General features: G+C 37.9%; 1 protein-coding gene and 1 pseudogene across 1 annotated transcript; both read right to left on the bottom strand.

Annotated features, from left to right (window-relative positions):
• Positions 1-400: 400 nt before the first annotated feature.
• On the bottom strand, positions 401-3,162 carry LOC131275189 (myotubularin-related protein 12 pseudogene; annotated as a pseudogene).
• Positions 3,159-4,073, bottom strand: LOC101435010 (olfactory receptor 5A2-like). The gene has a single exon (XM_004475678.1). It carries the CDS (start codon positions 4,071-4,073, stop codon positions 3,159-3,161), a length of 915 nt encoding a protein of 304 aa, XP_004475735.1.
• Between the last annotated feature and the right edge of the window lie 10,483 nt (positions 4,074-14,556).

Here is a 14,556-nt window from a genome sequence, read left to right as displayed (position 1 = left end):
ATTTCAAACATATATAAATTGCCATGACCTTACATTTTGCAACAGCTTACTTTTCTATTGTAATTTTTAAAAAATAATAAAAAAATATTTCAATGCACATTCAGCTGCTATGGAAACACCCGTGATCTTGTGCCTTTAAACCATTCTTTGTGTAGTGTAGAGCATCACACCAGGCACTTTTTGAATGAAATTTGCTAAACTCCTAAGAATGAAGAGGCCACAGCATAAATATTCACTTTATAATATGGTAACAAATAGTTAGCTCCTTATTTGGGAGGCAAAGGGGCAGAGAAGTAAGTGGTGATAAGTGCTAGTTTTAAGAAGGCTCATAGAACATATGCGTAGTAGCTAATGGGCCAGCATATTTTTAAAACCCTCTACTGAAAGCCTAACACCAACCTCACCAGGGACTTTCTGGCTCCTCTCTGTGAGGCAACAACATACGTAGTCAGCAGGTTTGCTGTGCCAGCCGTCCTAGAATGCTTGAAGGTTGTCTTGCAGCTCATCTGAAGAATTAATAAGTTTGCTAATTCTCTTGCCCAGAAGGTTTTTAATTAAATGATCTGTTTCTTCCTAAAAATAAACCTCTTTTAGAGATGACTTAGGCTGGCTGAATGGAAAAGAAAGCTGTCGATGTTTAAACACATTCCTTTTCACTGGCCTTTGTCTAGTTTTGGCTTTTCCACATAAAGAGGGTTTTTGAGCACCGTCTGGGCTTTGGGTTCAAACTGTACAGACCAGTCCCACAGGATGGGCAGAGTCAAAGGCTTGCTTTGTATATCCTGGCCTTCCCTACCCATGTTAGTATCTTTTTGATGGGGTGAACTGAAGAAGATACTAAAAATAGGTATGCACAGGCTATCTGACAAAACAGGAAAGTCTCCCTGAATTCAAATCCTGGGTGGGAGATGCTGGCGCACCAGCAGCCACACACAATCTAAGAAAAGCAGGATACACAGTAGCCTCCTCTGTCACTGGCATAGATGGTTGCAGCGATTAGGAAACCGTGTCCACCAGTGATCCACTCCTTTTGGAAACCAAACCTACACAACAGTGTGTGTCCATCATCATTTGCACCAGAGAGGAAACGACACAGCACAGGTCAGAAGTGTTCTCCTCTAAGAGAAGAAAATTCATGTTCTGTGTTTCCAAATATTCGGTAATCTCTACTGCTTTTTAAGACAACATCTGATTATGTCAAGCCAGCTGCTACTTTCCAACAGAGAAGATCATTTTATATCTGTGTCCCAAAATTCAGTCTATTATCTATCAGAAAGAACTTTAAATTTAGAGGATGCAGTCTGGATTTCCTGCAGGAAGTTGCTTGATAGGACTTCAGTTTTAACAATTTCATAGGGTGGCCTGTGGATGGTCTTGTAAATTCCATCCAAGAAGCATTTTTGGATTTGTAAATTGCCATCATCCTGCTTTGGGGCAGTGCTGACATTTTTAAAAGGGCACATCCATTGTGGCAGGACCAATACCATATTGGTTCTCCATGACCATGGAAGTGTGGACTATCCTCTTCAGGAAGAGGGATGAGGACAACAAAGTATGCTAGCAAATTTTCACAGACTGTATAGCCTTCATTGACAATCACTGTCTTGTACATCTCCTTGCCTTTGGTCTGCTCTAATTGCCGACACCAGTCCTTAAATGGGTAAAACATTACAGTATGGTTTTTGGCATTTGTGGCTATACTGGTTTGTGCAGCAGGTGCACAAGAACACAGGAACCAATGTTTAAGCAGTTCAGTAGCTAGGGTATGATGAATTATACCAAGGAAAATCCTTTTGACTTCCTCTTCCTTTGTGTACCTCAGACAAAATTGGAAAACCCAAAAGTCTTTGCAGTGGATGATGAGTTTCTTGGTATATTTCTTCAGTTGTCCAAAGTCAGTTTTCTTGTTTTTGTTTTTTAGTGTGTTTTTTTCCCTCATCAAACACTCCATAAATCTGATCAATACAGTGTAATGTCATTTTTTCCTATAACCTTATTCTTAAATTGAGTTTCATCATTATCCAACGCAGATTCATCATCACTCATGAAAACACCTTGAAGTCTGTGCAGACAAGTCTCCCATACATCCCAGGCTGACGTGAATCTTCTTGGACATACTTTAGTACTGTGCTGGCTTCACAAAGCAGCTGTTCTGGCAACAAGAGTTACTTCCTTCTCTATTATTTCCTTTGCATTTGTGTGAATTTCCTCCGGCCGCACATACGACATGAAAGAGGACTTAGGCGCCTTGGTGCTGTCGCCACCACCCACGACCCCTTTCCCAGCAAACCACCTTTCTAGGAAGCAGCGACTCAGGAGAGCAGAGGCAGCGGCTAGGGCCCCCCAAGGTCACCGTCGGGGCCATAGGCACCCGCAGCTGGAGTTCCGCCCACCCCCAGGGCAGCGGCACCTGCGGCACTGCCTGTGCCCGGCGCCTAAAAATGAAATTAACAAATCTTTTGGAACGAATTACCTATATCAGGAATGAAGAAAAAAATGCATTAAATATATTAAAAGAGTTATAAAAACATACAGTTGTACATTTTATGGTAATGAATATTGTACATTATCTTAAATTGACACACTCCTGTAAAACAAAAGTTAACAACTGATAGAAGAAAAACTACAGAATATGATTAGTCATATATCTCCTAATTAAATTTATTTGGACATCATAGAAATTAGACAGGTCAAAGAGAAATGCTTGTCAAGATAGACTCACCAATAATATTTTTAAATTTTTAAGGAAAATTTTTGATATCTTTTAGTAGTGCAAGATTTATTATTCTTAAATTTTGAAAATTAATTTCCATAATCAGAACAGATTACATCTTAACATGAAATAAGAGAAATATTCTAGGATCATCTAGAGAAAACATCACAATTAATGTTATATATTTAAAATCTAGTCCAGCTCTGTGCATAAATGTCCTTTCCAATGTCATTGCCATAATTAAATAAAATAAGCATAGAATAACTATTTGAATATAATCAAACTGAAACCTAAAGTTCAGAGAGCTATCCATATTGAATAGTATCAATTTCGTAATATAATTTTTCTTACTATTTGCAAATGTATTTTGGAAATCCAGTCCAAATTGCTCATTTTCATTCATCTCTCAAAACACCTTCCTGTTTCAAGCTAAGAGCAATCGCGTTCATGCTAGAACATTGGTGAAAACTTTCTTCACATCTTTGTGTCTCAGGGTGTAGATGAGAGGATTTACCAATGGGGTGATGATACAGTAAATCACTGACACCACTTTCCACATGTTGAAATTGTACGTGGCTGGAGGCCGGACATAGACAAAGATGATGGTGCCATAATAGATGGTGACCACCGTGAGGTGGGAAGCACACGTGGAGAAAGTTTTCTTCCAAGCTGCCTGGGAAGACATTCTTACTATTGTGACCACAATTTGGCCATAGGAGGATATGATAAGTAGGAAAGAACTTAGAATCACCACAGAGCTACATGTATAGCCCAAGGCCTCTGCGAGGAATGTATCTGAGCATGAGAGTTTGTAAATGGGGTCTGAGTCACAAAAGAAATGATTGATCTTCTGGGGGCCACAGAAGTTGAGGTGAGTGATAACTATGGTAGGTAGGACAGGGGCAATGAAGCCCCCAATCCAAGATCCAGCTGAAAACCGTAGGCAAATATCAACACTCATGAGGACTGAGTAGCGTAGAGGGCTACATATTGCCAGGTACCGGTCATAGGCCATCACAGCTAGCAGGATGCACTCAGTAGCCCCCATGGAGAAAAAGTAGTACTGGGTTATACAACCCGAAACAGAGATGATGACAACCTGTGATAGGCAGGTAGTCAGCAGTTTAGGCACTGTTGCTGTGGAGTACCAGATTTCTAAGAAGGCCAAATTTCCTAAGAAAATGTACATGGGTGTCTGGAGTGTGGATTCCATGAGAACGATGTAAATGATAAGAGCGTTTCCTGTGAGGGAGAGCAGGTACACAATGAGAAACACCAAAAATGTGAGCAGTGGATGGGGAACACTGGAAAACCCAAGGAAAATGAACTCCCTCACTGTCGTTTGGTTTTTCACATCCATATTTCATCTTCTCTGATCTGCAATAGATCAATAAAGCCCAGAAAGTTTAGATATATGAGAAACAAGGACTGGATATTCTCACATTCATTTTTTAATGACAATAAGGGATCCCTAAAAATAATAGGAAATGTTGGCTGAGAAAAAAATGGCCTCATCCTAAACCTGGGAGGTGTCTAAACCTGGATTAAATTGTTGGGGTTCAATTTTAAAAAATACCCCAAGGAAATATTACAATAATCCCCATTTTAGAGATGAAGAAACTAAGTAAGTAGTTTTCACACAATTACAGAAATCTCTTGGTGGCACTGCTTTTCAAATCTGCAGGTTGATTTAAAAGACCACAATCCACATTCATACATGTAATGTTATTACAAAGAAGAATATGACACTGTCCCATAATTAGAGCCTATTGAAAGACCAACAACATAAAGCAGGTCAGAAGCCAGGGATTAGGGGCCTCTGGACTAGCTCTCTCAGCCATATGAGTAACCTCATAAGAGAAAAGGATACATATAATTTTAACTTCATTACCCCCTGATTTATGCCATCAAATTAGGGGTTGGTAAGTATCAATACATAGATAAAATTCTATATTCAGAAAACAAAACAATGAGTAGGGTTCAAAATTGGCTTGAAAGAGATTTTATTTTAAAATATTCTTTAAGTTCTCTAGTCATAGACTTGTTTGCACAGTGGTTAAAAATAGTCAATCAAATCAATTTAGGAAATCTTTTGAGAAATAGTTGATTATCAAAAGACATATTATGTTTACAAGGGTTTAAGGGCCAGAATATTCTGGTGATATTTGTAAAGTAAAATTTTACTTGGTATCCATAAAAATTATTATATACATAAAATAAATTTATTTTACTATTGTTTAAAAACTCCAAAGAGCAAAGTCACAAGCTTGAAAATTTATATCACAAAAGAAAAACAGCTGAATTTAACACATGGTGCCATTTGAGTTCACATCATAATGTCTTCTTTTAATCCTTTATGGAAGTTTTGAATTATAAACCTCTATTGAAATAAATACATATAGGCTTTAAAACACGTATTAATTTTAACTGTGGTGCATTGTTGCAATTACATAATACTTTAAAATATAGATGATGGAAATTATGAATTAGGTGTATTTAAAATGTCAAGGAATATTAGTGTGGTTAGTTTACATTTTAGATGTATTCCTAATTAAACTATTCATAGTAACCCCTTAAAAATTCTAAGGTTTTTGTCATATTTCTTGGATTAAAACAATGTAATTGTATACCTAAAAAATATCATGGCTATCAATATACAACGAATCTTTAGTTTAGGCTGCTTGGGTGAAACAGCTGGGACCAATTTAAAAATATATACATTTTTCATTATTTTGATTATCTGATTCTTTAAAGAGAATCATTAAAATTTATATTATTCACGTAACACCAAAGATCCAAGGGGTTTCTTAATTCTTATTATGACAAAAATATTGTCAGTTACTTTTGTCCTAGGAATCACACACTCAAAAAACTAAATTAACTCTTTGGAAAGAGTTTTGACAAAGAATCATAATAACATGATCCTATGGAGATAATCCCTTCCCTTTCTCTAAGACATACCCTATTTACTTAATGTTACCTTTAACAGAATTAGGACTAGAGAGTCTACAGATCAATATCGATATAGGTGATAATTGGAGGATAGAGAAAAGTAATTTAGTAAATTATTTTTACAAAAATAAAAATAACAACAATGAAATCAAGGAATATGTAAATAATTTACGTTAATTTTTTGGTTTTAATTTTCAAACTATAGTAATACTTTTCTATCTGCCAGATGAGTGCTTTAGGAAGTATATTGTCTCTGGTAATAGAAATATCTAAAATAATTTTTTAAAATGTTTGCAGTCATGTAGCTGCATTTCCATTATTTCTGAGACAAGTGAAGAATAACGTGAATACTTCCAAAGGTATACTCACAACTTATATTGTGTTTTGATATTTTTCTGGAATAGAAGATTATTACTTAAATTTTCTTACAAATACTTCTTTTCAGTAAGAATATGTATTGGAGCCTATGTAGCATTTGGTTGGGTCAGAAGAAAATAAACCATAGTATCTCCTCACTGCTGGTAGCTGGGGATTCATTAGTTCTATTGCCTTATCAGCAATCCCATAAGTTGTTCTATGGCATCTATGCTGTAAACCCCAAATTCTCTGTTGCGTTTTTCTTCTTCTTCAGATATCTCTTATTTCCCTGTTGACAAGGTACAGGGAAAGCCATGGCTAAAATTCCCTTTGTGAAAACTATTTTCATAATTTTTATAGTCTAGAGACCTGGAGAGCTGTCCTCTATCTTGGGACTTCATGCATGCTCCCTGAGGACTTTCTGTTGGTTTGGGATATTGTGCTCTCCCTAAGAAGAAAGAAAAAGCAAAGGAATTATAGGAGGCTTTAGCAAAGCCTTCACACATATTGAAGGAAGAGCCTCCAGATTTCTTCATTTATTGTATTGCCTATAGTAATCATGATTCAGAAGATGATTACAGAATAGTATCACACTTTAAGAGGGTTCTCTGGGGAAACAGAACCAAAAGGAACTGTATATATTTAAATATAGTAGCAATTGACTTACACAATTATGGAGATGAGCAAGTGAAAATTCCATAAAGCAGGCTGTAATCTGGGAACCCTATGAAGTTTTTGATGAATTCCCTAGGAGAAGCTGGCCAGATAAATCAGAGATGGGAATTTTCGCTTCAGACTGCTGAAAACATCACTTCTCATATTAAGGCCTTCACCTGATTGGATGATAATTCTCTTATTCTTCAAGGCAATCTCCTCAATTTATTATAGATGCAATCAATCATAGATACAATCAACTTACTGATCATTTAAACCCTATCAGTAAAATCAGGCCAGTACTTGCTTGACCAAACAAGTGGACACAATAACCTAGAAAGTTGACACATGAACTTAATCATCATAGCCCATCTATTTTCAATCACTTGTCACCGATACACATCCCCTTAATCCATGCTTAATCACTGACTAAAACAATAGCAAACACATTTTCAACTAGCAATACTCAACAGATGTGTGTACAATCAGAAACATATTAATTTTCCCCATAATAGGGTGCAAATCTTTAGGTAAAATTCAATTTTAAATTAGATATTTTATAACTTGAATACTATAAAATGAAGATAACACAACTTAAGTCATATAATAAGGGGTTAGGATAGGGAACATAACAAAGATACTTGCTTTATGTATATGTACAGATATACTCATAACTAAACAAGGAGAAATACTCATAATCATTACAATCTTCATTTCTGTAACTGATCATGTGGTTGTAGCTCTTTTTATACCTACTGCAAACTACTACTCCTTTCATATTCCCTTTAGCCTCAGCAAGCACCTCACCTGGTCATGGTCCTTTGCCTGAGAAAGCAGCACATTCCTGAAGTTTCTGCACCTTTGGTCGTCCTGCCCAGATTGAGTTGTTGCAGTTTTCCATTGACTTTACACACAGGGCATGATATTATTATGAGAAACCCCAGGACATCTCTTTTATTCCAAGCAAACTCATTTGTACATCCATTGTTTAGTAGCAGTCAAATTTTCCTTTGAAAACTAGGATTAATCATTACAGTCAGTATAGTAATTCCTGTCTTAGCCTGTTGATTAAGAATACATGAGGGGCGCCAGACTTGGCACAGTGATTAGGGCATCCGTCTACCACATGGGAGGTCGACAGTTCAAACCCCGGGCCTCCTTGACCCTTGTGGAGCTGGTCCATGCGAAAGGCTGATGCGTGCAAGGAGCGCCCTGCCACGCAGGGGTGACCCCGCGTAGGGGAGCCCCATGCACAAGGAGTGCACCCTGTAAGGAGAGCCGCCCAGCATGAAAGAAAGTGCAGCCTGCCCAGGAATGGTGCCTCACACACAGAGAGCTGACACAACAAGATGATGCAAAAAAAAGAAACACAGATTCCCATGCCGCTGACAACAACAGAAGCAGACAAAGAAGACACAGCAAATAGACACAGAGAACAGTCCATCGGGGTGGAGAGGGAGGAGAGAGAAATAAATCAATAAATAAATCTTAAAAAAAAAAAAGAATACATGAGGATCTGTAGTCCTCAGGAGAACCAGGACCTGGGCTTCTGTCTACTTTGGCTGTCTCTGGGACCCTGCTGAGGCATGCATAAGCGCAACCCCTCTGATGACCGCCCAGCCCTTTTTTTGGAGACTCATAGCCATATAAATTCATTTGTCCTTTCCATTTCCCCCTTTTATTCAAGGTCAAAAAGGAGTTTTTAACACCTGATTTTACATTTGGGCTGAGATATTCTGCTGGTCTGAGTTGACCCTTTTATTCAAGGTCTTTTTCTAGTCACATCTTCAGCTGGTGCTTGGTAGTAATCCCTCAGTGCTAGGGAGGGTCATGCATGGAAGTCATGTCTCATGCAGGGGGGAAGGTGATGCATTTACATACTGAGTTTGACTTACAGAGTGGCCACATTTAGCAATATGGAAGCTCTCGGGAGATAATTCTTAGGCACCCTGAAGCTCTAGTCTTAGTTCATATTTCAGGCACACAAGCTCATAAACATAGTCATCAGTCTCAAGGGCTCATTGTTGGACCATCCTTCCTTACTGGTCTTTGCCATTGCACTTGGGGATTATTGCTATTCCGTTAGGGAATGTCAGTTGGGCCTACTTTGGAGTTTGTGTTACTGAGTGTGATGGAGTTGGACTCATATGTGATATTTCTACATATGACATATGCCTCTTCTGTCACTTTTACTGGACCTGTGGTAGGCACTGGGATTAATGTATACTCAGGATACCTGAATCTCTGGACTGTGTAACAACTAGGCCCTGAGTCTCAGCAGACTTGCAACTCCTACTCTCTGGTTTATTGGACTTACCCTAGTCAGCTGATAGGGAGGTGAAGAAGGTCAACCACCACACCAGGGAACCAAGAGTGCCTATAACTGTAAGCAGGAGAATTGTATCCATCATCCATGTGGCATCTAAGCCTCCTCTAGGTATAAAGGTAGAGTGGACATAGTCATCCCGTGGTCCACAGGATGAAAGAATAAAGTATGGATTAGAGTGGACTTACTGATATTCTACTATGGAACTATTCTGACTAATAATGAAAGAAATTGTAGCACTGATGTGGAGAAAGTGGCCACAGGAGCTGCTGAGGGAAGGGGGAGGGGAGAAGAGATATGATGTGGGTTCATTTTCAGGACTTGGAATTGCCCTGGGAAGTACTGCAGGGACAGATGCTGGACAATGTATGTCCTGCCATGGCCCACTGCATGGACTGGGGAACAGTGAAACTACAATGTAAACCATTATCCATGTGGTGCAGCAGTGCTCCAAAATGTATTCACCAAATGAAATGAATGTGCTATGATGATGAAACAGGTTGTTGATATGGGAGGAGTGGGGTGAGGGAAGAAGGAGTATATGGGAACCTCTTAATTTTTTTTAATGTAACATTTAAAAAAATAGAGAGAAAAAAAGTAATACATGGGGAGATCAAAGTGACTGGGTGGAGGAGACCATAGGTCTGAAGAGCTTAAAGTTGAAGAGACAGGAAGAAAAACATTTTTTAGTGGATCACTAGGCATAATAAGGAATGATGTCACTCCCATTTCCACCCCTTTATACCTGGACCATAAATCCTGGAAATGGGAGAATCACAACATAGAGTAGAGCATACACAGACTCCTGGAGAGCACTGTTACCCAGGTGGCACCAAAATTGAGGATTTAAAGGCCATTTCCCTGTTCTATCAATTCAGCTGCTTCACAATGAAAGGGAACATGGTAAGACAGTGAATTCCATAAGCATGTGCCCATTCTAAAACCTCATTTGCCATGAAGTGTGTTTTTTGGTCAGAAGCAACAGAGTGTGGAATACCATGAGAGTGGGTGACACATCTGTAACCCAGATGCATTGCATATAGGAAGGGGCACCCTAATCACTAGTGTGTGTCTATTCCAGTTGGAAAAAAAGTTGCTCCTTTCATGATGAAATTGGTCCAATTTAATCAACCTGCCACCAGGTTGATCACATCAGGAAATGGTGCCACAATTGGGAATGAATGTTGGTCTCAGCTGCTGGCAGATTAGGCACTCAGCAGGGATTGAATCCAGGTCAGGCTTAGTGGAGGAAGTCCATGTTGCTAACCCCACACCTAATCTCCATTCACTCCACCATTGCCCCTTTGCTCATGAATCCACTGGGCAATGACACGAGTGGGTGAGTAAAGAAGGCTAACAGGTATCCACAGAATGGTCCATCTTATCTACTTAATTAATCCTGTGCGTATTCTTATTTAAAAACCTTCTGTTTGAAATCACCCTCTGATTAGTGCTCACATGGGATGTAAGTATATTAATGTTAAATGTCCATTCAGAAAAATGTATCCACATACCTCTTCTCCAGACTTCTTTGTCAGCCATTTCTCAATCATGACCCTTAAAGGTGATAGATCATACAACCAGACAATTGGTCACATCCCATGAATTTTTAGGCAGGACTTTGCTAAAAAATTCTAAGGTTCTAAACTGTTATTATCATATAGAAACCTGCCAAAGGCTCTGAAAATGTTATCTATTTGACACTGACACTTCAATAACCATTGGATCAGCTGCATCATAAGGCCTAAGTGTCACAGCAGTGTGTGTGGAAGCCTAGACCTGTTGCAGAGCTTCCTTTTATTCCAGAACCCAATCAAGGGAGTCACCTTATTTGGTCACTCAGATATTGAGCCTGAGTAACTCACACAAATGAGAAACATTGTGCCTCCCAAATTTGAAGAGGCCAACCAGACATTGTGTCTCTTTTTGGTTGTAGTAGGGTCAATGCAACTTCACCTTAGAAGTGATATCTTCACATATGCAGCATTACTGGGTGCCTGGAACTTTCACTAAGGGGCCGGGCCCCTTATTTTTTGGTTGAATTTATCTTCCATCTTCTGACACACAAATGTCTTACCAATAATACTTGAGAACTTGCTACTTCTTGCTTACTAGGTCCAATGAGCACAATGATATCAATATAATGGAGCAATATGATGTCTTCTGGAAAGGAATGGTGATCAAGCTCCTTGCAAACTAGATTATAATATGGATCAGGAGAGTTGGTATACTACCCAAGGCAAGACAATGAAGTTGTATTGCTGGCCTTAACAGCTGAAAGAAAATTGTTTTGGACTATCTTTACTAGTGGGTATTGAGAAAAAATTCTAATTAGTAGCTTCATACCAGGTGCCTGGGATATCTTGATTTTCTCAAGCAGGGACATCACATCTGGAACAACTATGATAAGAGTCACTACTTTGTTGTGTTTAATATAATCCACTGTAATCTTCTATAATCATAAGACACAGCCACTCCCATTGTATGAATATGTGTTGAAAATCCCCACCCTGCATTTTCCACTTCCTTGATAGTGGCACTAAACTCTTCTTTTCCCACCATAGTAACCTTCATTCACTAATTTGCAAAACATTTGCTCCGATCATAATTTCATGAAGCTCAATGCCAATAATGGGCTAAAATACAAAATTCATAATACATGAATATTAAACAATCAGCAGGTCAAAGAAAGAAATTGCAATACAATTCAGGAAATACCTTGTATGAAAGAAAATGATACCACAACGTATCAACCTATGGGACACAGGAAAGGAAGTCCTGAGAGGGAAAATTATAGTCCTTAATACATACATTTACAAGGAATAAAGAGCAAATCAAAGACCTATCTTCATACCAAGGGCAAATAGGAAAAGGTGAGCAAACTAATTCCAAACCAAGCTGAATGAAAGAAATAATAAAGGTCTGAGCATAAAGAAAGCTGAGAAACAAAACAAAACAAAACAAAAAGAAAACAGAAAGCATCAAGAAAGGCAAAATTTGGTTCTTTGAGAACAACAAATTTGATCAACCTTTGCTAGATTGAGAGAAAAAAAAAAGATGCAAATAAATAAAAGCAGAAATAAGAGGGTAAGTATCACTACTGACCCTGCAGAAAGAAGATAGATTGTAAAAGAATACTACTAACAATTGTTCACCAAAGAAAACTAAACGACATAGTCAAATGGACAAATTCCTAGAAATACCTGAACAACCCACATTGACCCTAGAATAAAAGTCATCAGCAAAGAAATCACAAGTAAAGAGAATGAAAATGTCATTACAAACCTCCCAAAGATGAAAAACCCAGGGACACATGGCTTCAGAGGTAAATTTCAGCAATCATTCAAAGATGATCTAATGTCAATCTTGAGTAAGTTCTTCCTGAAAATTAAACCACAAGAAAAGCTACCAAACTCATTCTGTGAGGCCAACATCACCCTAATACTGAAATTAGTTAAAGAAAGTAGGAAATTTTAAAAAATTCAGACCAGTATCTTAAGGATTAGAGATGCAAAAATCCTCAACAAACCACTTAGAAATAGAATCCAAAAGCACATTAAAAGAATTAAACAACATAATCAAGTGGGTTTTATCCCAGGTCTACAAGGGTGACTCAACACAAGAAAATCAATTATTATAATAAAGCACAAAAATATATTTAAGAAAAATCACATGATTTTCTTGCTTGAATCAGAAATGGCATTAAAAATAAATTTATTTTCTTGATAACACCACAAAAGGAGCATATGTGGCTCAAGCAGTTGAGCGCCTGCCTTTCACACCGAGGTCCTGGGTTCAGTTCCTGGGTCCTCCAAAAGAACACAAGCAAACAACAAGCTGACAACATGCAGCAATTGAGCAAAAACAACAAGCAGATAATGAGCAAAAACAATGAGCAGACAATGAGTGCAAACAATGAGCAAAAACAGTGAGAAAAAACACGCAAACAAACAAACAAGGGAGCAGTTTTCTGGGGGGAAAACACACATACAAAAAACAAATAACAAAACTAATTAAAACATTTAAAACACCACAAAAGATGGTGTTTAAATTTAAACTTTAAAAAATAAAAAAAATTAACATGGTTCACCTAGACTTGTATACAATGGTGAATGACTTAAAACATTGCCATTGAGTTCATGAACAAAATAAGGATGCCTGTTGCCACCAATATTCTGCTAGAAGTTCTTGCTAGAGCAGTTAGTCTAGATAAAGAAATAAAATTCATCGAATAAGAAAGGAAGATTTAATACTGTGTCTATGCATTGATTTTGCCTAAGAAATCCTGAAAATCCACACAAAAAATCTCCTAGAGTTAATAGAGGAGTTCATCAAAGTGGCAGAGTACAAAATTAAAAGGCAAAATAAGTTCTGTTTCTATACAACAATCTGAGAAGGAAATAAGAAAAAAGTATCCAATTGAAATAACAACAAAAAGAATCAAATATATAATAATAAAGTTAACCAAGGGCAAAGCATTACTAAAAGGCACTAAAGAACACATATAAATGGAAGGGCATTCCATGTTCATGGACTGGAAGAATAAATATTGTTAAAATGTCAATTCAATACAAACTGATTTAAAGATTCAAAGTAATCCTAATAAAATTGTCAACAGAATTTTTTTTCAGAGTGGAATAGCAGACTAACAAATTTTTAGGGAAAGTTAAGGGGCCCTAGATAGCCAAACATGTCTTTAAAAAGTAAAATGTTATAGGACTCTCAGTTCCTAACCCTAAAGCATATTATTTCACTACAGTGATTAAAATAGCCTAATACTGTTACAAAGATAGATTGACCAATGGACCTGAATTGAGAACTCAGAAATATGCCCTCACATCTATAGCCAAGTAATTTTTTTTATCCCCCTACTGCTCCAGATGCTCCTCTCATTTATCAGCTCTTTGTATGCTTTCCTTCTCCAAGAGGCACTAGGAACAGAACCTGGGGTCTCCCACATAGGAGGTGAGTGCTCAATGGCCTGAGCCATGTCCACTTCCCTTGAGCTATGATGTCTGATGTCTTGTGGCATATGCTTATTTAGGCACCTGCTGTTGGGATGAGTGCAGCATATAGCTTGTTGCAGCAGGAACAGCATCAGCTCATCTTCTTTATGAGGGACCAGGACCAAACCTGGGACCTCCCATGTGATAGGTGGGTCCCCAATTGGTTGAGCCACATCAACTTCCCTCAAGTGATTTTTGCCAAGGCTGTCAAGTCCTCTCAGTTGGGCCAGAACAGTAGAGTCAGCAAATTATGCTGTAAGAACTGGCTGTACCTATCCAAAAGAAAAAAAGAAGATACTTATCACACAGCTTAAAGAAAAATTAATTCAAAATGTATCAAGGACCAAATATAAAAGTGACAACCATAAAACTCCCAGAATAAAATGTAAGAAAAGGTCTCCAAGATCTTATGGCAAACAGTAGTTCCTTATACCTTTCACCCAAAACATGAACAACTCAAGAAAAAAGTAGACAAATGATACCTCCTCATAATTAAACATATTTTCCCTTCAAAATACTTTGTCAAGAATGTAAGAAGGCAGGTTGCT

The sequence above is a fragment of the Dasypus novemcinctus genome, chromosome 22, assembly GCF_030445035.2.
Source record: "Dasypus novemcinctus isolate mDasNov1 chromosome 22, mDasNov1.1.hap2, whole genome shotgun sequence".
Lineage (NCBI taxonomy): Eukaryota > Metazoa > Chordata > Mammalia > Cingulata > Dasypodidae > Dasypus > Dasypus novemcinctus.
This window is presented reverse-complemented; position numbering and strand designations above follow the sequence as displayed.

Coding starts and splice junctions, on each gene's coding strand:
- LOC101435010 (XM_004475678.1), bottom strand. CDS start 4,073: ATGGATGTGAAAAACCAAACGACAGTGAGGGAGTTCATTTTCCTTGGG.